Raw genomic sequence first — 27,304 nt, forward strand, 5'->3', positions numbered from 1 at the left:
TTTGAGTTGCCTTCATTAGGGCTCTCTGGGTGCTCGGTGAGGGTATTCTTTTAATGAAAAGTAGATGGTTACAAGAAAGAAGCATTTGCTAAATTTCATTTTTACTTCCTTGTACGAAGTAAAGGAAGTATTGTGATCGCAAAAAATTTTACTTTTCAATTTTTCAACGGAAATATCTATTTTGACCATCCCTGAATCCATTTTGACTAGTTTCGGCGTGACATCTGTGTGCACGTAAGCACGTACGTATTTTGCATAACTAAAAAACGATTCGCCTTAGAATGTTGAAATTTTGGATTTAGGACTGTTGTAACATCATGTTGTATACCTCTCCTTTTGGTCGCAATCAACTGGACCAAAAGTGTCAAAAAAAATTTCAAATTCGAAAAAATTTGGATTTTGGACTTTTTGTTAAATGCAGTAATAAGCCCTCGTTGAGAGCCTTTCAACGATATATCATAAGCGGTACTTATTTTCATTGGTTCCAGAGTTATAGCCCAATAAAATTTTAATTAATGAAATATTTGGATCTTTTAAGAGGAAGGTACATCGGTAAGAATCCGAGTTCATTTCCTTTTTTCAAGTTTTTTTTAAATTTAAATATATTGATTTATTAATAATTATTAACCTGTGATTGTAAAAAAATTACAATAAATAATAATAAAAAAAATATGTAATAAAAAATACTTGTAATTTAAAAGGCGTACAAGAAAGTCATGTGGTGTCCACATCAGGTTTTTATTTTTAATGGAGCGCTTCTTACATATAACCACCATCTAGCGGAAAAAAATTGAACTGACAACTGTATAATAAATTGTATTATGTGCTATAAACAAACAGTAAGTTGTTCACATTAACATTTATTATACTTACTACTTTTTACATTTTATTAAAAAAAATTATTGTAGGTCGACATTTTTTTTTGAAATTTTATAAAAATAAATAAGTATAGAATAAATGTTAATGTAAATAACAACTCTTTGTTATTGTTGGTAGTACATAATATAATTTATTATTCAGTTGTTAGTTCCATTTTTTTGTCATTACTTTTCTTCACTTTAATTTTTTTGGTATTGTAATGTTTTTATTATTTAATTTTTGCTTATAAATATCTATCTAAAATTATATTTGTGTTTTGGGGATAAAAAAGGAAAAAAAATTAGGGTTAGAGCTATTTTAAAAATTACAACTCAAGAAACAGCTAAAATTCTTTAGGATTTTGAAGCTTTTCCTTGTAAAAGTTTTTGTTATTGATAGATACGCTAAATTCATGAACGTTATTTAGTTACGATTGGCAAAAACATTTAACAAAATCATTTGTAATGAAACATAAACCAGGTAACATTTTCGTGGCGGGCTTAAAAAAAGGTTTAAAAAATAATACTACCGCACTTATTTTTCTGCATGCAGTTTGTCCTTCCAACATGCAAAGTTATAAACTTAAATACTTTAAAACAATCGATTTTTTACTGCAGAAGTTGCATCGTATTTTGGTGTTGAGTGCTGTTAATCGACATATTAATGTTCGCTGATCACCGTAGCGGAATTGTAACTTCTCTGTCATTTATCGGAAGATTCCGGGTTCGAGTACCAATCAGGAATGACTTTTTCACAGATTACAAAATCTTATTTTCATCCATCGACAGCTGTTATGTAGGGTGTCGCCTGTTGTAAAGTAAATAAATAAAAAATAATAATATTCCTATTAAAAGTAGCTTTGGGGAAATCCAGGCTTTACCCTACTAAACAGTTCAAGAATTCCGTGTTCTAACGATCAGGCAACTATATCTGGGACCCATATTATGGAATATTTTTTACGATGGGATCTTCAGACTACCTTATCCTGAAGGCGTAGGCATTGTCGGATATGCTGACGATGTAGCCGTCCTCGTAAAAGACAAGGAGATTGACCAACTCGAAACTAAAGCAAATCAGGCCCTACAATTAATAGATAACTGGCTTAACAACAACCAATTGCAGATGTCTCCAACCAAGTCCAAATGCATCCTACTCTCGGGCAAGAGAAGAGTCAGGAGCATAAATATTGAAATAAGAGGTGAAAACATAGGAGAAGTCAACAACGCAAAATACCTAGGAGTGTACTTAGACAGAAGCCTGAAATTCGGCCAACATATAAACATGGTCTGTCAAAAGGTTGCCCCAACAACCAAAGCCCTAAGAGCATTATTTAGTAATCGCTCATTACATCAGCACTGATATCAACTATACTATACTCAGCCCCAGTCTGGGAAAGTGCTATGAACGTAAAACGTAACAAAAGCAAAATGAGAAGCGTACACAGAGTGGCCTTAATCCGAGTAGTTCTAGGCTACAGAACTATATCTTACGACGCATTATGTGTACTAGCTGAGATTCCTCCTATAGAGCTTCAAATAAAAGGCAGAAAAATGAGGGCGGAAGGCATGACAAAATCTGAGGTGGAAAACATGATTATTAACAGTTGGCAAACCGTTTGATCCGCTTCTCAAGTGGGACAGAGGACACGAAGGCTAATCCCTGATCTGAAGGAGTGAACAAACAAAGTAAAAGGTGGATTAAATTTCCATACGACCCAACTCTTAACAGGACACGGGTCGTTTGGCAGGTATCTCTTTAGAATAGGGAAAAGGCAGACATCACAATGTTCAGATTGCCACGAGGAGGACGACGTGGACACACTATTTTCAACTGTCGAAAATGGGAGGGTTTCAGATATGAAATCAGGAGTAATAATCTCACACCGGATAACCTTGTCAAATGGTTATTACAAGATAGCAGGAACTGGGACTGGTTCTCTAATTTCGCGAGCTCGATCCTCAGAATCAAGGAGGAAGAAGAGAGGCATCGTGGGGGACAGGCGTGACGATAGGGCAGGGAGGACAGTCCCATCTTGGAGGGCCGGCATGCTTAGGTATGTCGGTACCAGAAAAGGGGTGGGAACTCCTGGGGAGTCTTAACAGGGGTCAAGTAAAGACCGAGTCCCGGCCGGTGGCGCCGGTTCCTGGGGGCGTTTCGGCGCTTGCTGGGGCTGGTGCTATCGGTTTGAGGCAGGCATGAAAAGACCGAGACCCGGTCCTCCGCTGGGGGGGGGGGGGAGACGGCATAGCCGGGTCCTCCTTGCGCGCGGAGGATTAGAGGCAGGCAATATGAAAAGATCCGGAACCGGGGGGGCTGACCTACCGTGCCGGACGTACTACCGGTGGGTGGGAAGGCCCTCTTAGAGTCACAAGGACACGTCCCTGGGCCGCGTATATTTTAGTGGATGTCCGGCCCAGGGATGTAAGGGAAAAAAAGAAAAAAACTATATATTAAGAATCTACTGTTATAAATAAATAAAAATATATGTTCATTTATATCCGTCGTGATCCATATTACAGTCTACTACCATTATCTAATACTTCTATAAATACCAGTACCAACTTAAATCAATGCAGAAGACAATCCAAGCATATCTTGGAAAAATTAATCAATTATGGTTCACATCATTCTATATATGGGAGTCTCACCAAGGTCACAAAAGGTATGGATGAATGGATTTTATCTACTGACGTTTTTAAGTTCCTATTCAGTAAAAAATTTAGGTAATCTTTTGGTTCTGTACAATCTATTTTGATGTAAACTAGTTATCAGGTACGCTATCTGTAATCATATATACATATATATCAATAAATATACAGTATCCGGAAAGTTAAAAACGGCTTAATTATAGAAAACTGAGTGTCACTACGTTACCAGGATAAATGTAGTTGATTACTGTATCAAAGAAATTACTCTATTTATCTATCTAAGAAACTAGAGAAACCGCATTCTTTGATTAATTTTACATAAATATTCTGATTTCAAATAAATAAATAAACGCAATGACTCAGCTATTTCTACTTTTGTTAAAATTCCGTTATCGAATATCGTAATGATAAATTTCGAATAATTAAATAATGAGAAGATATTTTGGAAAACGGTTTGCAGAATGAAATTGCAATGTTACATGATATGTAATTATCACCCTTTCTACCCAAAATATTTATCTTGAATGGAGCTAGGGGATGTCCCTTTTACCCCGATATGGGCACTTTAATGGTCAATATCTGAAACACGGATGAAGCTATGGATAGCGGGTTTTCACTAAAGTTTTTCCCGTTCAAATCTACACTGAAATCATGTGTAACATGACCATCAAGTCATTTAAAAATCTGAAGCGGACACCACATAACTTCCTTGTACGCCTATTAAACTACACACTCATTTTTTTTAAAATGAAAAGTATATCAAATTTTATTTCATTAATAACTTCTGATATTTTTCCATATTTTTTTTTTTATTATTATTTGTCGTAAAAATCTTTTTGCAATCAGAGGTTAATAATTATGAATAAATCAATATATTTAAATTAAAAAAAGAAAAGAAAAGGAGATGAAGTCTGATTCGAAACGATGTGCATTTCCCTTGTAACATCCAAATATTTAATTATTTAAAATTTTATTTGGCTACCATTTTATCTGGAACCAGTGTAAGTATCACTTATGATATTTGTTGAAAAGCTCTCAATGAGGGCTTATTACTGCAGTTAACAAAAAGTTCAAAAGCCAAACTGTTTGGATTTTGGGCTTTTTTGGATATTTTTGGTATCCAATCAAAAGGGGAGGTGCACAACTAGATGTTACAAAAGTCCTAAATCCAAAATTTCAACTTCCTACTCCTAATCGTTTTTGAGTTATCCGAGATACATACGTACGTACGTAAGTACAGACGTCACGCCGAAACTTATCAAAATTGATTCAGGGATGGTCAAAATGGATATTTCCGTTGAAATCTGAAAACCGAAATTTTTCGCGATCACAATACTTTCTTTAGTTCGTACAAGGAAATTATATTTCGGAGTCAACTGTAATGTTTACTTAATACTCACGAACTTAGAAAAAATAGTTCAAAATTGTTTGTTTGATCATTTAAAAACAGTTTTACAATAACTAGTCGCTTGGAAAAGTTTTTTCTGTTTCTTCAACAAATCTATTTTTTTGTTATCGTTTATTTTTTTCCAAAACCTATAATTTCAAATAACTCTTTTAGAAACTTTTTCTAAAATTTTTAAAGGAGGATTTATGTTCCTTATTTGAGGAATTGATTTATTCACCAAGGATTCATTTTTACTTCCTTGTACGAAGTAAAGGAAGTATTGTGATTGCGAAAAATTTCGGTTTTCAGATTTCAACGGAAATATCTATTTTGACCATCCCTGAATCCATCTTGACTAGTTTTGGCGTGACGTCTGTACGTGCGTACGTATGTATCTCGCATGACTCAAAAACGATTAGCCGTAGGATGTTGAAATTTTGGATTTAGGAATTTTGTAACATCTAGTTGTGTACCTCCCCTTTTGATGGCAATCGACTGGAACAAAAGTGTCCAAAAAAGCTCAAAATCCAAAACATTTGGATTCTGCACTTTTTGTTAACTGTAGTAATAAGCCCTCATTGAGAGATTTTCAACGATATGTCATAAGTGATACTTATTTTCGTTGGTTCCAGAATTATAGCCAAATAAAATTTCAATTAATGAAATATTTGGGTCTTGTAAGGGGAAGGCACGTCGGTTTGAATCAGACTTCACTTCCTTTTTTCCTTTTCTTCTTAAAAATTTTTTTTTTTTTATTTAAATATGTTATTTATTAATAATTATTAACATCTATTGCAAAAAAAATTACGATAAATAATAATTCAATAATAACAATATAAAAAAATGTGAGAAAATATCAGAAGTTATGAATGAAATAAAATTTTATGTACTTTTCATTTTAAAAGAATGTGTAATGTGTCATTTAATAGTCATTAAAGGAAGTTATGTCGTGTCCACTTCAGATTTTTATACATTATTGTAGAATAAAATGAAAGAAAATACAATTTTAAATTATTGTTTAAACAGTATAAACAGATATTTCTGTTAGAAATTTTTACAAACTTTAGATTGATAATTACTTTCTGATGAAAGATAAGCTATTAAAAAAACGTTGGGAGTTCTGGGTGTGTTTTCCGGCGTTATACTAATTTTGAGGAAATTAAGTCTATATATTCAAACGGTGTATTTATTAATTAATACAGATATTTTTATGTACTTACAACTAAAGATAACCGGCAAGCCATGGCTGTGTTATGATTTATGCGTTGTCTCAATTTGTAGTAGAACGGAACTTTGTAGTTGACAATAGAGCTACTGCGATTAAATACTTGAGTATCGTATGTATACTATGTTTCATTTATAAAAGCTAATCGGTTAACTTTCTTTTTATACGTTCCCACTTCCATAAAAGAATGTTATCGAACGAACATGGTCGGTCAATTAAGTATATTCATTAGCACTATTATTAGTACTAATAGTACTTAGAAATAAGAGAATGATCGAACCAAACAAATACAGAATTAATTTTCTTCAGCGGTAGCCTCTCAGCCTTTCATTCGGATTCGAATTGCGGTCAAGCATGGCATTTTTCATACACTACAAATTTCCTTTTCGTACTCCCTATACAAACTTCCAACCTATATGGTGAATTTATCGTATTTATCTTTTGCAGTAACCTGCATGCCTAATATACATCTATACGCGGGTAAAAGTGGTTATTCAAATATAAATGACGAATGAATATTTTTTAAATATTCTGAGAAAACTCATATCATACTCTTACATTCGTTCGTTTCATGTATGCGCTTGGCAACTCTGCCTGTGATTTACATTTTTTCCTAAGTCCAGTTTGTACTTACTAGTGATTTTATTTTTCTGTGCGTGTTATTCAGTTGTTAATAAATTATGGTAAACCTTAAATAACCTTTCAACCATTAAACATAAAAAAATCTAATTTAGCAAAAGCTTCTACCTCAAAACAATCTATTTGTGGTATGAAACCTTTGGCATGTACTATATAGGCCATTTTGAAACTAGTAATGTAAAATATTAAATGACTGTCACTATGGTTAGGGTTGCTATAACCCAATTATTTTTTCTTTAAAATTTTTTTATCAGTTTTCTTCAATGTGATTTGTCTCAACTCTACCCTTTCTACTAAGTGTTTTTGAGTTGCACTCCCTCTTTCTCTCTTACTCAATATATATATATATATATAATCTCTCTCTCACTCTCTCTCTCTCTCTCTCTCTCTCGTGTGTGTGTGTGTGTGTGTGTGTGTGTGTGTGGTGTGTGTGTGTGTGGTGTGTGTGTATGTATGTATGTATGTGTATGTGTATGTGTATGTGTGTAAATATATCTCGTATTTTTTTATTTTTCTGAATTTTTAAAGAAAAACGCTGCTTACTTAGCCTAAGTTATTTTGATATTGTTTTTAAACTAACAAAATCCATATCCATCTTGGTCATCATCGTATAACTGAGTAATTAGAAAATTTTGAAACATGTCCAGATAAACGATACCATTTATGGTTGCCTTCTGGAAGAAGAACGGGCCGTTCAGTCGTCGTGCGGTCTGTTCAACGTACAAAAAACATTGACCTTAGGGTTATCACGAATGTGCAGCAAAATTTCATGAAGGTTTTCGTTATTCCTTTTCGGCAATTATGGGTGTTCAGCTTGCCATTGATGTGAAACGTTGACTCATCACTAAAGGATACGTTGTCTAAAAATATATCGTTGTTTCCATAATTTCCACACAAAACTGCAGTCAAACAACTTTGCCGTCATGTGTAATGTGTTGAACCACGGTTACTTTGTACGGCTTCAAATGCAACCATTTACGTAATATCCGCCAAGCAGTTGTTTGTGGAATGCCCAGTCTCACTCGACGTACGTCGAGTTGATTTCTTCGAACTAGTGCAAAGCTTTCTCTAAGTTGTTCCACAGCAGCTTCAGAGGCGCGTGGACGTCCTGGTGATTTTGTATGTTTAACAGAACAACCTGTCTCAACGAAGGTTTGGTGCGAAGAGTAAATTATAATGGTTAAAAAAAAATTGTTTAACAACACTGGTATCAGTATTAGTGGTAAAATTCGGTTCTAATGAACTATGTGAGTCAAAACTTCATGTTTTGCTATGAAATGAAACTTCAACCGAATCTGTAAGTTATCTAAATAAATTTCTATATGCTTTTAAAGATGTGAAGTCATTTTTGGATCACTCGGCATTATAGGAATTTACCTAAATTTTTATTATATTTTACGTCACGGCGTAAAAAAAAATTCATTTTTTTGTTTTTGTTACATCCCATAAAAATATATCGAAGATATGCAACGTGTTTAAAGGATACGTATTTAAAAATAATTTTTTCCACTTTGCTAAATTATTTTTTTTCCTTTAATTTTAGCCGTTTCGCATGGTTTTAATGTAACTTTTGAAGTGTTGAAACCCACCCACCAAAGAACTCTGAATCCACGATCTATCAAATCTATATAAAAGTAACTGCCTTTACTAAGATTTGAACCTTAGAACTCTTGACTTCGAAATCAGCTGATTTGTAATTACGAGTTCACCACTAGACCAACACGGTGGGTAAGCAAATGGGTAGTTAGTCCTACTTTTTTTTTGTTTAGCCTTCGGACCACTGTAAAGTATTACTTCAGAGGATGATATGTGTGAATGTGAATGAAGTGTAGTCGTGTACAGTCTCAGGCCGACCATTTATGAGATGTGTGGTTAAATTGAAACCCAAACACCAAAGAACACCGATATCCACGATGTAGTATTCAAATCTGTATAAAAGTAAATCTGTAAGTAATCTTTACTAAGATTTGAACATTGGAACTCTCAACTTCGAAATCAGTTGATTTGGAAAGATCGCGTTCACCACTAGACCAACCCGATGGGTTAACTTTTGGAATTAGCAGACTTTAACTAAATCATTTTATGTCAGCGACTGAGATGATACATACCTTTCTATTCTTAATTTTAATTTCCACATATACCTTCTGATGAAGCAGATATCTCTGCGAAACGCTAAAAGAGAATGAAAAAAATAAAGCGATAAGAAGTGAAAAAATTAATTTTTATAAATAATGTTCTGCTATTAGAACTAGAATTTTGCTAGACTATTTGTTAATATTTTTATTTACAGTTTATTTTTTTTATACGCTTTGTCCAGCAGCAAGGGACTCTGTCCAGGTTCTGCGATAAAGTAGGGAGTAATAGACTCCTGCCAACTTTGCATTCCATTCCATATACGCTTTTATTAGAATTTAATATAACTTTATTAAATTGTTATAGTTTTTTTTTAAAAAAAATGATCGAACTAATAATAGTCAATCGAAATAATCTAATAAATCCATACGTAAACTGGAATAATTTATGATTAAAAAAAAAAGTAGCACAAGTATAAAAGTATAAAATAAATCTTAAAAAGTTCGAAAATTTATTAAAAATGACCACGGAAGCCGTAGTAAGGTCCCTTTCTAGTAAGTCGAAATACTGTGCTAGGTTATACGAAAATAGTTACGTTGTTTAATTCAGTTGAGGTGGATTTAATTAACAATACAAAATATAAATAATAATTTTTGTTAACGATTAAAATAAATATTTGCAATGTTGATGTTTTTAACGTAAAAGATTTATTGAATAAAAATTACTTTCTTGAAAGATTACATTATGTATTTTATTTATCAAGGAACTTACCCCTATCCCGATATCCCGACCATAATATCTTTACCTCTGATAACGAAGTTTCATTTAACGATGTAATTTCGTGGAACGTATAGTCTTCGTTAAACGAGGTATGACGGTATTATTAAGACCTGAAGATAGTTTTAAAATAATAAAAAACAATTTTATTGTTGTTAAATACTCTTGAAGTGTACTTTGGGAGATTCAGATTTATTTTTTAATTTACCATTTTTAAGAAGACTCCATTTTTAGTGATTTGAAAATTAAAATGAAATGAATTCTTTTGATTTTATCTAAAATTTCTAAAAAATATTGTACACGAATTTATAATAATTTAGTGAGAAAAATATTGTTATTTTTAAAATTATAATCTATTACCTGTTTTATCTATAAAGTAAGTTTGTGTTAATGAAATACATCATTAGCCCAGTAGCTAATTATGGCTGAACCACACTGTTCAGAAGGTAGGAGATAGTACATTATTTTGATGTGATAGTTAACGTGAATACTCTGTATCGAGATGAACTATTTTATCACATTTTTCTCTAATGAAACCTGTCTGTCTGTTAATGATAGTAGATTTAATTACAGTTTATATTTACTTATTTATCTCGTAGAATAAAATTACTATTAGTTTATTTAATTTAGAAAATAACAGTGTTTTGCGCATCAATAATTACATTCAATAATAATTTTTTTGCCGGCATTAGAACAGTCAAATAGCCTTAATGGATGGGCTTGCAGTGAGGAATGCAGCAGGGAATTTCAAACAGAAAATTTAACCGTAAAGGCTTTGACAACTAAACGAATGAGATTTGAATTCCCTAATATGAGAAAAGAAATCAGTTCCAAATTATTTCTTTATGATATTTCTTCGTTTCTTCATTAACTTTCCAAAAATTAATCTATTTTTTTTTAAATAATGGACGCATTTAAAACACATGCGTTTTTACGGCTCGCGTTTTTAAGGCGGCATTTTTACCAATCACCGTTTAAAATACGCGTGTTTTTAACGCTCACGTTTTTATCACTCGAATATTCAATGCGCGCGTTTTTACCACTCGCGTTTTCACAGCTCTCGTTTAAAACGAACGCGGTTTTACCACTCATACTAAGACGGAAGATAGAATTATTTTACTCACTTTTATTTAGTAAAATAAATACAATATTACACAATACGATAACATAAATATAACAAAAGGTTAAAAATATAGATACAGTAAATAATTTCTAATAATACATATCAAGTGTGCTCTCAAAAGTAAATACTTGAGCCCAAAACAAGAGTAATTATAAATATAGAGTAATCAAACACAAATCTTATCAAAATCATAATTTCATCTTAAAGAGCATCGGATTTTATTAAGCATCATTTGTCTCCTTACTACAAAAATTTGCTGTTTGAATGTAATGTTTTTGCAAAAAATAAAAAATTTCAAGTATTGTTGGGTTAATAGCGAAAGAATTTACATCTGAAGAGATGATAACGACAGATATTACTTATTTATATTACCGTGAGTCAAAACTTAATTTGTTTACTATGAAATGAGACCTCAACCGAATCTGTAAATTATCTAAATAAATTTTTATATGCTTTTAAAGTTGTGAAGTTCTTTTTCAATAACCTGTTATTTATCTGTAAGTGTTAAATTGGAAATAAATCATTCATTCATTCATTCACTCTCGTTTTTACGCTCGCGTTTTCAACGCGCGCATGGAGTAGAAAAATGCAATATAGCTAACGACATATTACAGTTACAAAATGAGATACACTCTCTGCAGCAGCAAACTAGAATGGAGAATATTGAAATAACTGGAATTTAACAGACCAAAATGAGGAATTCTTCAGTATTCTGAAGGCCGTCGAATCATCCCTTAAACTCTTTTTTCTCCTACGCTCCTGGGCCGGACATACAAGGAAGTAAAGCTCAGCCCAGGGCAGTGTCCTTCAAACTCAAACGAGCATCCAGTTCGGCTCGCCGGTTGGATCTTTTGTGCCTCAAATCGTCAGGGAGGGGTTAACCAGACCCAACTACGTCGTGGTCCCCCCCTCCTCAAGGACCGGGACTCGGTCTGTACATTTTCTCGCCTGCCTCTTAACTACTAGGGAGGGAGAACCGGGCCTGATTATGTCGTTCCCGGGCCCCACCCAGCAGCCGGAACTCGGTCTTTTGATTTCCCAGCCTACAGGCCCCAGGAGTCCTGGCTGATCATCGGAGCCGACACCCCTCAGCATGGCGGCCCTCCCAGCCGGGGCTGTCCGGCCTGCCCTAAACTAAAATCCCTTTCGATGACCTCCATCATCTTTTTCCCTCAAAATCGTCCTCGTCAAACCGCCAACGGCTCTCCAGTTTGCCCCTGAATCCAGCATATAATCTACTAGTTCTGGTGTTAAGTCAGCGACTCCAGCCCTGATTCGAGAGTTTTGCCATTTCTGACAATGGAACACGGTGGGCTCCACTGAATATTGCTCGTGACAGTACATACACATTAGCAATTCCCTTCTGCTTATTCTATACAGGTACCCGTCGAAATTGCTATGTCTAGACATGACCTGCGTCAGATGGTAATTTAATTCACCGCGTTCCCTAGCGACCCATTTCCCCAGGTCAGGGATAAGTCTTCTGGTCCAGCTTGCTTTTACAGTAGTCCTCCAGCTCTCATTCCATCATCGAATAACAGACATACTGCAACTCACTCCCGCAAACCGCTCCATTCTCTCTGAGATGAGAAAGTTCACCGGGGGAACCCCAGAAAGAACGCAAGTGGCATCGTATGAAACTGTCCTATAACCCTTACCAACTCCTAGTAATGCTCTCCGATGGACTCTTTGAAGCCTGTCGATATTTCGTTGGATGTTAATTGTTCTGTCACAGGCCGGCGCCACATACAGAAGAACTGAGGCTACGGCCGACATGATTACTCTTCGTTTGGCCGAGTCAGAGCAGCTCGCGAAGACATAAGTCTATTTAAGGCGTTCACTGACCTTTTCACCTTATTACAGACTTCTGTGACGTGTTTCCGAATCTGCAAACTCTATCTATTATTACGCCAAGGTATTTGACCTTATCCCTCCGATGCAACAGTTGGGTCACCGATCCTCACTTCTATTGGCCCCACCTTGCATCTCCCAGCTAGAGTTATGAACTCACATTTGTTACCGCCAGTTTCAATCCATATGTTTGCATCCACTCGTCTACTAAAGATAATGCAGAATTGTCCCTTGCCTGTATCTCCTCTTCCGTCCTTCTGTTGACAAGGACCGCAAGGTCATCGGCATATGCAATGTTCTCCATCCGTGCTGGCAGACAGAGGTCAAAAACGCTGTCATAAACCACGTTCCAAAGCAGGGGCCACAGCACCAATCCTCTGCGGAACACCTCCAAATAGCTGAAACCAGTAGCCGCTTTGTTGTGTATCAGCTGTGGCTCACCTATCCTTTAAATAATCTCCGACCTGCCTGCACAGGTAATTACATCCCTTAAAATGGACTTAACATATTACATCTTGCATTGTATTGTTTGACATATTACACCTAGCATGCTAATGCTCACAGCCACAGCTGCTGAAATGATGATTTCTACTTAAATGATAATTTTGTTTATTTTGTCAAAAGTAATGCTGTAATTTTTTTGAATGAAAGGTTATTTTTAATTTTATTTTCTACTGTTTGTATGTAATATGTTATTATAATATTTTTAAGATATCTATCGTATCTATATTTTCATCTCTACTTAAAATATAATGTTTCACACCTGCACACAGGATTTTCCTTTGTTATCTTACTCAATTGCAATTTATATTTAAAGAAATAAATTTTATTTAATTATTTTATTCATTTAAAGTGGACTTTAAACACCAGGATGTATCCATCAACCACAGGGTACCATGTGCTAAACCATCAACAGCCACAATTGTTAAGTTTGTCTCTAGGGATGTCAAAGTGGACTGGATCGTGGCAGCGAAAAGAAAGCAAGGTAATGGAATAAATATATTTTATAAAGACAAGTTGAAAATAAATACATTAAATTATGAAATTTTTGAAGTTAATTCGATAATCATAAACATAGAGATACAGGAAAATGTTGACATTGCTTGTATTGCACTTTATGTTAAAATATGTTAATATATAATGATCATATAACTTATGAAAATATACTCTTTAAACATAACTGAACAATGTATTTTATTTACCACTAAATATGAACCAGCAAGATTATACACAGAATAAATACACCCAACCAAGGTATGGCAGCAAGGCAGTTTTTATTCGACATATTTTTGGTCCTCCGACCTCGGATATTGAAGGTTCTACAATGCAATACTTTAATTTATGATTAATACCAGAAAAAAAAATTAGTGGAGATTCGGAGATACCGACATTATTCAACACTGGAATTGGGTTCACAACAATTCATATTATTATATCATTTTAATTTGTGTATAATTTAATTTATGTTTATTAATATTATCATGAAAGAGCAATTGCTATACAGAGAGGTACGTTTCATTAACTTTAATTTAACTGTGAAATAAGTAAAGAAGTATACTGTAAAAATTAACATTTCAACTATTTTATCCAAGTGTTTTTCAGGTGTTGTAGACATAATATTAATCAACTAGTTTATAAAAATACAGGACTAAATACTACTATCAAAAGGATATTTTAAATTCTGTCCTTTCTACAGTAGTAATTTATGCCATCATAATTACTGTCCTGACATGACATCATAATTCAGAAACAAATATTTCTTGTTATAATCACATTAAACCGTAACACAAAACAAACTAATAGTAACTTATTAAGACAAGTATTCTTGCATGAAACAGAAAAGAGATCACATTAAAATAAAACCAGGTATTTTGAGAATGGACCTAATACAAGGTGTCCAGATGTTATTTGCAAACAAGTTTTCTTCAGTCAAGTTTATTTCATTCAAATATTCCATATTATAATCCTATACCTATTTCAGAATTAAAAACACGATTCAAACACGGCTTAAATAAAGAGAATAGTTTAGAATTTAAACATTTTGGTCAAGTTAGAAAAAATGAATTACAGAGAAGATATCTAAAAATGTTAATGTTGATTCATTGATTTGTAGATACAGATTGTCTAAACTAGGCAGTAAGCACAATCATGTATTTGATATTGACAGAAAGGGTAAGGGTGGGTGAAATGACTTTATTGAATTCCATTGGTTTAAAGAAAAACTATTATGGAGATTTTAAATGTCTTCTATTCTATAACAGTAAATATAAATTACATTTTGCTGCTGAAAACACAAAACAAAAAAATATTTTATCAAAATTACAAATACCTTTTATGATGAATTATTATTTTGAGTCCTTATATGTTTATTAATCCAATCAATTCAAGTACAGAATTAACAAATAAAATAAAATCTAATTGGATGACACCTACCTTTGTCCATACTTCATGCAAGAGCACTTTCATGAGTTACTCACATCATCAGTTGCTCCATACAATTGTTTTTTTCAAATCAGTATCAAATTACATATTAAAATTGAAATTAAAAATCATCCTATACTATACTTTCGATTTAAAATTGTTAAAAGATCCTTTTCCGAATTAAAATCAAAACAGAAGTAAAACTAAAAATTTTTAAATTTAAAATTTTTTTTTAATTAAAAATTTAAATCAACATTAAAAACTGCATACATGTAGATATGAAGTCATTTACTAAAATTAAATTAATTGTTACATTGTTACATTATTTACAATAATTTAAGAAATATTAATGTAAGGTTTTTATTGAATTTACCATTTTGTTTGAATCCACATCATTTTCAACTGATTATGAAGAACGATATAAACATTAAAGAAAATAATTTTTTATCTGCTTTAAAATTTAATTTAAAGCATAACAAGTTTTGGCTATGAAATATTTATGAATGATATGAAAAGCAGGAGTATCAATATTGATCTGCTTATTCATTTAGATAATAAAGGAAAAACATTCCTTTGGAGATTCAATATGGGCAAAGGAAACAGTTATAATGGATTAACAATAAGATCAAAAATTAATGATAAAAGACCATTAAAACTAGAAATGAATCTGAGGAAGTATAATTCTGATCTAGTAATAATATTTATTTATGATTTGAGTGAAAGCTATCATTTGTACACTGGTGTACCAAAATAACCATTTGTTAAAATCTGAATTATCACATTCACTATATGGATTACAGATCAAAGATCTAACGATAAATATAATACTAATGATTACTACAAGATTTTGTAAGGTTATTTTCAGTATTCAACAAAAATTTATAACATTTTTATTTGAAACTATTACAAATCACTATGAAAAGGCAAAGAAGATGTTCACTTCACTGTAAGATTTAAAACTTGAAATAGGTATTGTGTTTAAAGACATGACAATCTTCAAACACAGCTCAGATTGCAATTTGTGGAAGTTTAAACGTGTTAAATGTTAAAATAACAGCTCTAAAAATATTGCTTTATTTTAAACAAACAAATTATTAAATGAAAAATGGATTAAATTTAAACAGACAAAAAAGTTGTTAATAATACCAGTAAAAATATACAAGATAATGGATTTAAATTTGTAAAGAATATTTTTTTTCATTTATTAAGCAGGTAAATTTAATAATACTCAAAGGAAATTGAGAATAATAAATAAAAATTATGATTTTGAAACTGGCAATAATATACATCAAGTTGGTTATAGAAAATACAAAGTTATTTAGATATAAAAGAAAATTATCATTTTAAAAAAGGTTATTTTATTTCAAATACCAGTAAAAATATAAATCCAAATGTAACCTAATTTGACATAATCATATTTAATTAATAACAAAAATAGTTATTCTGTCATTTATAATAAAAATATCTGTGAAATGAATTATACACAATCTCTTTGGGAGAATTATAATGGTACCTCTGATAATAATAGCAATGAAAAGGTTAAGTTGAATTACAAAAATAATACAGTAGAAACAACAGGTTGAATTTATATATTAGTCATTTATACTACATTTTTAATGTTTATACTTAAATAGATCCATCAACAGCATAAGCAAGATAAATAAACAAACTGGAATCATTAATACAACTATTAGCTCAATATTTTGATTGGTTTAAAAAAACTGAAGACTGAGTGAGTGACTACATCAGTCAATTTAAACTGCTGGAGTAGATTTAAGTACTGAAGATGTCCAGTTGCAGTCTGATTAACATAAACAATTTCTTAATGCTACATCATTTAGTGTTATTGGCAACTATGATACACTGAAAGCCATCCTATTGCAATAAATGCTATCAAAGGATTTCTTAATATAATTGTAACATTTATTACAAGACAAAATGGTTTTATAATAATTCAGGTTTATTAGAAATATTCAAGAAAGCATAAACCAGTTTGTTTGTTCATTAAGATATCACAGATATCTTGTAGAACACAGGTTCAACAACTTGGTTAGCTACCACCTTTTAGAGTAATTCCATCCTGAACATTTTCTTTGTGTGCAGTAGACCTTGGCGGCTCAATTATGAATCATAGTGGCAGGGAGAGATCTAAAACCTTAAGTAAGGCTTATCTTGCTATTTAAATGTCTTCCTACCAAGGCTATTCATATGAATTTAGTATCTGACTTGACTTCAGTCATTTATTACAACCTTTAAAAGATGTATAACAATTAAGGTATACACCTACTCAAGTCTTTTCTCACAACGGTTTCAATTTGTGACAAAAATAATGTCATAAATTATATCAACTTTTAAATTCAGGATCACTATCACCAGGACTCTGTTTCATTGTATGTCCGTTCATGTTTTCATATGAACCCAGTTACCAAAAAATTGCATTTTTCCGCTTAAGCCATTTTGTAACTACTTCAAAATATCATGCAATCTATTTGCAGCAACACCATTTATCACATAATCCGTCTGTTGGAGATTTAGTATTAATTACAGAGAATACTTCACCATACATTGGAAGCATCACATACATCCACATTGTGCCAATTATTCACAACTACAGTTATCCTAGTTTTCCTATCAAGTTATTCATATTGTGCAAGTAACACATTATTCAGTTTCTGACAACCTAGAAGTGTTGTTGATTTAGATACTCTTAATGGTCAATTTTGAAGATCTGTGCATTAATTGTTTAATACCAATCTCTAATGATTTGAGTTTATTATTTGCATACTTTATTGTTGTTACAATTTCATTTAATTTGTATCTCATAATATGACTGATTTGATATTTATATACCATTGCTATTGTAATTCCATTGATTTGTTTTCTCAAAAATATAATTATTGGTATGTTCATAAATTTTGTTTAATTGTTTGTAACTCATTCTGCATATTCATATTAACTAATTGTAATATGTTCATATAGCTCTTACCACCAGACAGTCTACAGACTAGTTACTGTACTACATACATACACACATGCATATAACACGTACATACGTACACACACAACTATATGATTCGGCCTAGTCACCAAACTTGTTTGATTCAATCTCTTATAGTGTCCCAAGATTTTACTAGAGACTATTTAATCATTTATTCAAGGTGTTTGCGACACTAGAGATTATTTATTCAATCATTCAATATATTGATTGAGATTTTTTACACATTAAGAAGATGCAAATGAGCTATATGACCATTATGCATTATAATTACATAATCATTATTCTACTACGTATGAAATGAGAATGAATCCAATTTTAAGCAAAGTATAGATTCAGTAATTTAATTGTAATATTATATTTAACAGATATTCACATTTAAACTTGTTTATTGTTCTGTAATATGGCATTATCTATGCAGCATTATATATTATATTATTTATTCATTGACTACAATATATAATACATTCATTTACATTTAGCATATTAATATTACAATTCAAGAATTATTATAATGTTCATTTTGATATTATAAAAGATCACCCACATGATTTTGGCAAACAGTATGTTCAGATGCAACTCCATACCTTCACGCAGCTCCTGACGATTCACACAGCTCCTGGCGGTTCACTTGGCTCCATCTACATTATATTAGCCAGCTACGCAATAGATTCTGGCAGTTTCTGACCATCATTCATAAACTCATTTATGTGTGTTACAATTCTAATATTGTTTAGTCAAAATTTATACTTCATACCATTAACATGTAAATTACACATATTCTTCAACAATATAACATACACATTAGGTTAAATCTGAAATATATTAATATATAATGATCGTTATAACTTATGAAAATATAGTCTTTGAACATAACTGAACAATGTATTTTGTTTACCATGAAATATGAACCAGCAAAATTAATACACAGAATACACCTACCAAGGTATGGCACCAAGTCGGTTTTTATTCAACATATAGGAAGTTTTTGTCTGTCAGAGTGGCTCTCTTGTTATTGAACTGTAGTATACAAAGGAGAGTGTTGTCAAACAACTCGTCACCAATATGTATGAGATACCACATAAGTGAAAGAACATATTTTTATAGATTTTTTTCAAAATGTCTGTACAAGATTTCATGAATGGAATCCAAGAGCCCAAACATCCATGGCACAGCTGGTCTTTCTTGACGTACCTCTCTATGCCCAATGACCATCTCAATACATTGGTGATCGCTGAGAGTCTCTGCTACTGCTCTAGCTGCCTTCTCTTTTGTTGTAAAAGCGTCTATATCTTTTATGTTAATTAATTAATTAATTTCTTATAAAAATCTATCTAAAATGAAACTTGGGAAGAAATGTCTAGTGTTAACACAATTGTAGATGATTTAATTGATTCTTTTTCAAATAAACCCCATTATATAAAAAATGCAACTGATAAAAACATAATACCTCATAAATCTAAACCTTTAAAAAACTGATAACAATTGAGTTAATTAAATCTATAAGAAAGAGTGATCAAATGTTCAAGAAACTTCCTTTTAACACTGTTTTAATAACTGAATATAAAAAATATAGAAATCTTCAAACTTCTGTAACAATCTAAGTATGAATATTATAATAAAAAAATGTTGCAGTTTAAAGGTAGCAGTAAAAAAAATTGGGAATGTATAATTGAACTTTTGTACATTAAATGCAAGGGTGAATCTCCTAAAAGAGACATTCGGATATCTTAAATAAATATTTTGCAGATGTAGGTAAAATATACTCATATGCAAAAAGTTAATGAATGAAAATGCTAATATCTTAGATTATGATAAGTATTTTGATTTGGCACTATCAATATTCTCTGCTGTGTGTAACCCATTTTTCCTCAAGTAAACTTGCAACAAAAGAAGGAAACATTCTTCCATAAGATTGCAACACTTTTTGAACACTGTATATGCTAGAATGGATAAATAAATAAGGAATTCCATTAATAACTTACACTTGCTTTCATTATTGAAATTTTTACAGGTGTTATAAAAAATCAATTTAAGAAGATGAATTTTGAGTACAAAGTAAATAGAATCAAAGTTCTATCAGAAACATTAGAATTTTTGGGTTGTTTATAATTTTTTTTAATTGTCAATTCTTTCAATTTAAATTTAATTTTTTTTTAAATTAGTTTATTTAGTAACAGTCAAATTGTCAAAAATTTCATGTTATATTTTGGTTTGGTCAGTGACATTTCAATGTTATATAGGAGAAAAGTATATTTCAGGCAATTATAATTACTCAAGAAAATATTTTTAAAATACTAATTTATTTATTAATTTAATGCTTAAAGTTAACACGGGCGAAACTTAACTTCTTCTTATCTTCTTTGTAGAGACTGTTGACTCTTTCAATTTTTTTTTGCACATATCTTACTATACAACTACTCTAAAATCCTATCTACTAAATAATTATAGATGATATGCTTGGTCAATATGCTATTTTCAAAAAAGAAAGTAGAATGTAAAGTCGATTAAAACGACAACTCTTTAAATCATCTCAACTCATCTCATTAGTTTTTCTTTTTTCTATCTTCAGAAACTGCTGCTGCTGTTGTCATCCTGATACTAGCTGATGTTACTGCTGGCATTTTTTTTTTTATTAGTTGCATGTGTTTAGAATCTAGTTGAAAAGTATGTTGAATTTGAGTTATCTTCATTTTCAATCAGTTCATTTTGCATATCAGTTTGGGTTTGCTTATTTATAATCTTTGAGTGTATATAAATATCCAGTCAATTATTGTGAATGTCTAGCACAACTAAGTTTTGTTAATGTCAGTGATTTTGTGATTTATGTCAATGAGATGGTTGTCAAATCTTAATTATTTGTTGATATAGAGAGCTTATGTGTGTGCTGTACCTTAGTCTGAAGGCACGTATTTGTTTTTGTTTGAAAAATATTGGATATTATGCAATAGGAGCACTTTACAAATTCCTGAGCCATTGTATTTGTTTTATGATTGGGTTCTGTGTTTAATTATTTGTATTATTTTAGATTTTGTTCTAAAGGTCACAATGTATCCAGATTTTTTGTTTGTGACTTATTTTTTGGGGGCTTTATTTATATATGTTAGTGTGATATAGTTTTTGTTTGTATTGGAGTATGTCAAAGATTATATATTATATATTATATTTGTTTGTACCTGGTAGGTATTTTATTATGTTTAATTCCTGTGTGTGGTTTTCAGGAAACATGAATGTGTAGACTAGGCTGTGGATCTTGAATCAAAAAGCAAATACATTGTTCGAGGTATTTGAATGAAAGTGTTCACTGTTGTTATTTTTATATCATTATGCTTTGATTTTTACTTTTTGCATTTGTGTGGTCAAACAAATTTTTTTATATTGTATTCATATTCAAAAAGATTTCAGATTCAGAAAAACATATTGCAGAAAACTTTTTACTTGGACACTGGAATAGGTGAGCACACATTAATGATTCTTAACAGAAAAATAAATTTTTGAAATTGCTTTATTACAAAATAATTTACATAAAATAGAAAGCTTTATAAATATTTATTGAAAAAACTTATTACATTAAAAGAAATACAGAATGAGATAAAATTACAATATTTATGTCAGTTTATCAGTATATGTAAAACATTCAAACATATTCAAGTGAAAGGTCAAAAGTTACTATTTATCTAAATGATAAAAATTAAATTCTTTGTTGTTATTAATCATGAATGTACATATTTTAACAAAAAAAAAAAAATAAATATATATATATATATATATATATATATATATATATATATGATAAAATTACAATATTTATGTCAGTTTATCAGTATATGTAAAACATTCAAACATATTCAAGTGAAAGGTCAAAAGTTACTATTTATCTAAATGATAAAAATTAAATTCTTTGTTGTTATTAATCATGAATGTACATATTTTAACAAAAAAAAAAAAATATATATATATATATATTATATATATAAAGCAAAATTTAATGAAATAATAGTGAAAAATGTCAAAATAATGAAATGATTCATTAATTCTGGCATTACATCTCATTCATGATTTCATTGTAATATTTATTAGAAAAATACAAGTAAAACATTACTTACACAACTTTTTGTTATATCTTTTAGACTCTAAATAAACATGCACCAATTGTATGATTATTTTTATAACTACAAATGTGTATCTGATATAAAACTACGAACTATAATTTAATTTAATAATCCTACATATGTCTAACAAAAAAAAAATAACTTTACTAATCCCTGAATGAATAACATGTTAAATTGAACTACACCAAACATCTAATTTGTAAATTGTTAATGTATCAGATGGGCCGGAATATTTCACTTTTTTTTAAAAATTATCATAAAAGGCTGTGTTCTTCACTTTTTAAAGTATGACAAATCCTTACATATTAATTTCTAAGCTACATAACTGCCTTTTTAGTAAATTTAACAATTTAAAATATAAATAATCACAAAACTAATCCTACAATTCTGCTTACTAAAGCATACTTTTACCTAATAATAGTAAATTTTTTAACACCTGCATCAACTCTTGTTATATATATTTTATAACCTGTGAACAATCATCAGTTAACTATCACCACTCATATGATCTAGTTCAGATTAAATGTGATTCATAGTTAGTTATTTAAGCAAACTCAATAACTAATACAAAGTAGAATATAATTTTACATAGTTGTCCAAAAAAAAGTCAATTGAATGGTGAGACTTATGTGCATTAATGATTTAGAGTAATTACTAAATATCATAAATTTATTATTAAAAAATGGACTAAATAAAAAATATTACATTCTACTTATTTTTCTTGTAAATTAAATTTAATATGTCAGATGAAATAGAATCAATAAGTTGAAGTGTGTATAGATTTTCAGTTACATCTACATGTAAAATTAACATGAAAATTTAGTTCTTATAGAAAATTTTACTCGAAGTAGGGAATATGTTTATAATTCATAAAACGTAATACTGATGTTCATAAAATAACTGAATAATAAATAATACAGTTAGTAAATGATAGAATATTTACTTTTTTTTTGTGAAAATTGTAAGTAAAAATTTTCACAAAAAAAAATTAAAGAAATTTTTTCAGATTTTTTTTTTTATTATGTTCTTTTTACTCATTTCATACAAGTAGCAGTTCTCATATATATACTAGTAGTTCTTTAACTCATTTTATTAATATATAAGTAGCAGAAAATGGTATACTTGTTTACAATTTTAGTTCTAAATTTAGGTTAGTATATGCTTAAGTTAATGACTAAAACTCCTAATTCAACAATTAATTATAATCCAAACCCCCACTACACACTTTGTTGTTGCGGTAGAATCATATTCTATAATTATCTCTCTTCATTTTCATATTTTTTCTAAGTTAAAGACATTTTATCTTTTATAACTTTTTTATAAAAAATACTAATGGTTAAATTATTATCTGATATACCCATTAACAAATTAGATAAGATTCATCATATTTTATTAGATAAAATGATGGGCATAGATAAGATGAATTTAGTAAGAATTTTTACAACCAGACAAAAAGTACAAACTGATTATAAAAGTGAACAGTCAGCCACTTTAACCCATTCATTTTATATGTTTAGTTATCATGCTGACTTCATTATTAATGTTGTAATTGGTGTTTTAACACAACTCAATTCATATTGAACAATAATAATTGCATTATTTTGATATCATTCTTTATTTTGATGATTACCAAAATATAATGAAATAAAATGAACAATTTGTTTAATTTAAATTTTGTATATTTAAATTATAGAATTTATATTACTTTGTAAAAAAACTTGTGTCTAATTTTTCTACATCAGTTTTAGTGTTAAAATAATATATGATCTGTCTAAATGTCTTTTCACTTGGTTAATCTATCAATCACCTCCACCTCCCATCATCAACAAGTTGGAAGCCATGTTTAGAAGTGCTGCTGGCATTGCCATCATTTTCATCATCATTTGACCACCACCCTTCATACCACCACCCATCATTTGTGGTGGGCAATTGTGTCCTCCCATCATCATTCCACCACCCATCATTTTCATTCCTCCACCCATCATCATCTTAGGTTTCCTCATCATCATAGGTGGATGACTCATCATTGGTGGATGACTCATCATCGGCGGATGACTCATCATTGGTGGATGACTCATCATTGGCTTGTGCATCATCATAGGTGGATGACTCATCATCGGTCTGCTCATCATCATCATTGGTGGAGGATGACTCATTTGCATCATGGGTTTATGCATCATCTTCATTGGGGCTGGATGGCTCATCTGCATCATGGGTCTATGCATCATCATTGGTTTTGGCTGATGCATCATAGGTTGTGGGCAGTACATACTGGTTCCTCTTCCAATTATAGCAGTAAACAGAAGAAAGCAGATCTAATAATGAAACAAAATAACATCTTAAATTAAACTTCTTAACAACTAATTATTTTTAAATTCTACATTATTTTAACACATCCTCAACTGAGAATGGATCGATAAAAATCATTAATTAGGAACTTTAAACTATGCCCCATTATATTTTTATGACTATGAGAAATAAAGTAGGAGACAGAATTAGTAGGGATGAGAAAACTATCTGGAGTTAAGTCAAATGTGTTTATTTAGATACCTCACTAAGCATCTGATTACAACCCAAACCTACTACACAGTTTGTTGTGGTTAAGCTTATGGTATCTTATATATTCATTCATTCTAATATTTTGTACAATAAGTTAAAGACATTTTGTCTCATATTTTTTTTTTTGTAAAAAAAGAAAATACTTCCATATAACTGGGTGGTTGAACGACATTCATCATTCAACTAGTCCTTATTATGAATATAATGAAAGTGTGTCGTTTATAGACTAAATATCATCTTTTCATATTGGTGCATGACAGTACATTTACCCTGTTAAAGAAGGCAACAGGAAAGCACATTATCCCTCATTTTTACCTTTTGGCAGACATGAGAAGCTTGTTATCCATGAGAATGGGTAACAATGAGTCTCATATTGTTTTCACAATTGACTTTTGTGTTTCGTCTGATTTTTTTTATCACAATTTGATTATGGGAACTTACTGAGAACATTTAATTTATCCAGATTTAGTTAATTTTAAAGGAAAAATATAGAAAAAGATTTTTGAGAAACAAAGATAACAAAGATTTTAAACAGATAGCTAATGGCATATCCTATAAGAGAAATATTATAGCTTAAAATAATAACATAAGAGAAAGATAGAAATTGTGAAATGCATACAAATTAAAAAATGACAGATGACTTGTTAAAACAAAAGTACAATATTTAAAATATTAGAAGTGATATGATTTCTGAACAAAAGTAAAGGAACGAAAAAGTATTAAAAAAGCAAATAAGCTATTATTTCTTCATTACCTTTTCCTTAAATAAATAATTGATTTTCAAGAAAAAACTTGTTCAGGCTTTTACATTAAACATTGTCCTCTAAACTGAATTAACTTTGCTAAAAAAAAAAAAAAAATAAAAATATGTTACTTATTCCAAAAGAAAAAGAAAAAAATAATTTCCACCTCTATCAGATCAACAACAGAATTGTGACAATACTTTAATACATAAGAAAAGGCCTTATTGTGCTTCCATTGTCATTTTAAATTGATTTCTCACACATTCAAAAAACCTCCCCACCTACTTTTTAAAATAAAATAAATAGGGAATATATATTAGCAAAATAAATATTTAATAATGAAGAGAAGCTTAGAGATTTATTAAGATGCTTCAAAACAAGACAGTTTGATCTTGTTGCAAATAAAATAAATTTGATCATCCTAAGAGACTTTGTCACCTTATAAAACATCAAGAAATTTTGTTGAATATCCTACAGGAATATTATTTTTATCATTAATGAGGATTCTATTCACATGATTAGTAGTATTAAGCCTAACTGAGAAACACAGTGCAACAGTTTTATTCATATTTAAAGTTAGATAGTTCCAATCCATCCAGTGAAAACTTTTTTTGAATTGCTGCAGTGGAATTTTCAAATCATTTTAAGTAATTATCTTTGGATATTAAAACAATTGTTTTATCTGAGAAGAAGGTAGCAATGAATGGTTAAAGATTTTTGGATATATCAAAGAGATAAAGATAAAATCTCTTATGATCGTAAGAGATAATAGATAAAAAAATAAGAAGAAAAAATGATTGAGAATACCTGGATTCTAACTCTGTTAATTTTAGTGTATTTCTTTTTTAACAATATATTTATTTTAAAGTATTAGTTCGTTATAAATTAAAACTAAATAATAATAATTAATCTTTATATTATGAAAGAAAAATTACAACCAGAAAAGTATTATATAAATGTATTTTTTTAATTTCATATTTAATTCACTTTACTGTACAAAATTTTTTGTTTAATTAATTGAAATAAGGAAAGTTTTACAATAATAATTTAATAATAATATTATTATTATTATATAGTGGTACATGGAGTTTGAACTTAAAACACAACATTCTGTATATTCGTGTCACGACTGGACACGCTTACTGGTTAACTGGTCTGTTTGCTGCTGCCGCAAAGATACTTTCCTTGTACAGGTCACAAACAAGTTCAAGGTTTGTTAACTTCAACAAAGAGTAAAACGTCTTTCCCTTTCCAACTACAATATACTTAAAAGCTATACATAAAACTTGATTCCTCACTCCTAAAAAATAATTCTTTTATTATAACAGTACCGTATGTTTACATATAAATGTTCATAAGTTCTATATGCTTATTACATATAATAATATTTATAAGTAATTATTCTTAATTAAACCAAAACATGTATTCAGCTAATACGTATTTGCTTATTGATATAGCATATTCATTCTTATAATTGTGTAAGGAATAATAGTAATAATCTCCTATTACATTGGCAAATACATTCATACAATTATCTTGATGTATAATTTTAACTTTTTTTCAACTGCAATCTTAGGTAAGAGAAGTAGTATACAATCTTGGGTTTAAAATTAACCCAGCGAATAGAGCCTTATGGGGCTCATAAAAAAAATCTAATAGTTTTGAGGATCCAAAATCTTTCTTAGATATTCAACAGATAGTTTATGCATTGAAATATTTTTTTTTAATAACAGAGTGGTATAAAGAAAACTCTATATTATATCAGCATTAAGTTGTCTCCTCCGACAATGCATATTTCTATTGAAAAATCGACTACAGTCCATTTTTCAAATAAGGAAAGTTTTAAAAAACCTTTTCTTTGTTTGAGCAAACTTTTCATTTTATTTTAGACTT

General features: G+C 30.3%; 2 protein-coding genes across 2 annotated transcripts in view; one reads left to right on the top strand and one right to left on the bottom strand.

The window, feature by feature from the left end:
* LOC142321579 (uncharacterized) overlaps window positions 1–27,304 on the top strand; it is a 63,944-nt gene that overhangs the window by 16,724 nt on the left and 19,916 nt on the right. The window contains exons 4-5 of the mRNA XM_075359786.1: window positions 13,435–13,566; window positions 21,396–21,451. The gene's annotated coding sequence lies outside the window, so the exon portion shown is untranslated. The remainder of the gene's footprint in view (window positions 1–13,434; window positions 13,567–21,395; window positions 21,452–27,304) is intronic.
* The window catches only part of LOC142321578 (uncharacterized), a 36,954-nt gene continuing 33,535 nt past the window's right edge, over window positions 23,886–27,304 (bottom strand). The window contains exon 2 of the mRNA XM_075359784.1: window positions 23,886–24,424. Coding sequence (XP_075215899.1) covers window positions 23,909–24,379 — 471 coding nt within the window. The 5' untranslated portion in view covers window positions 24,380–24,424 and the 3' untranslated portion in view covers window positions 23,886–23,908. The remainder of the gene's footprint in view (window positions 24,425–27,304) is intronic.

Source organism: Lycorma delicatula, chromosome 3, assembly GCF_047948215.1.
Source record: "Lycorma delicatula isolate Av1 chromosome 3, ASM4794821v1, whole genome shotgun sequence".
Taxonomy (NCBI): Eukaryota; Metazoa; Arthropoda; class Insecta; order Hemiptera; family Fulgoridae; genus Lycorma; species Lycorma delicatula.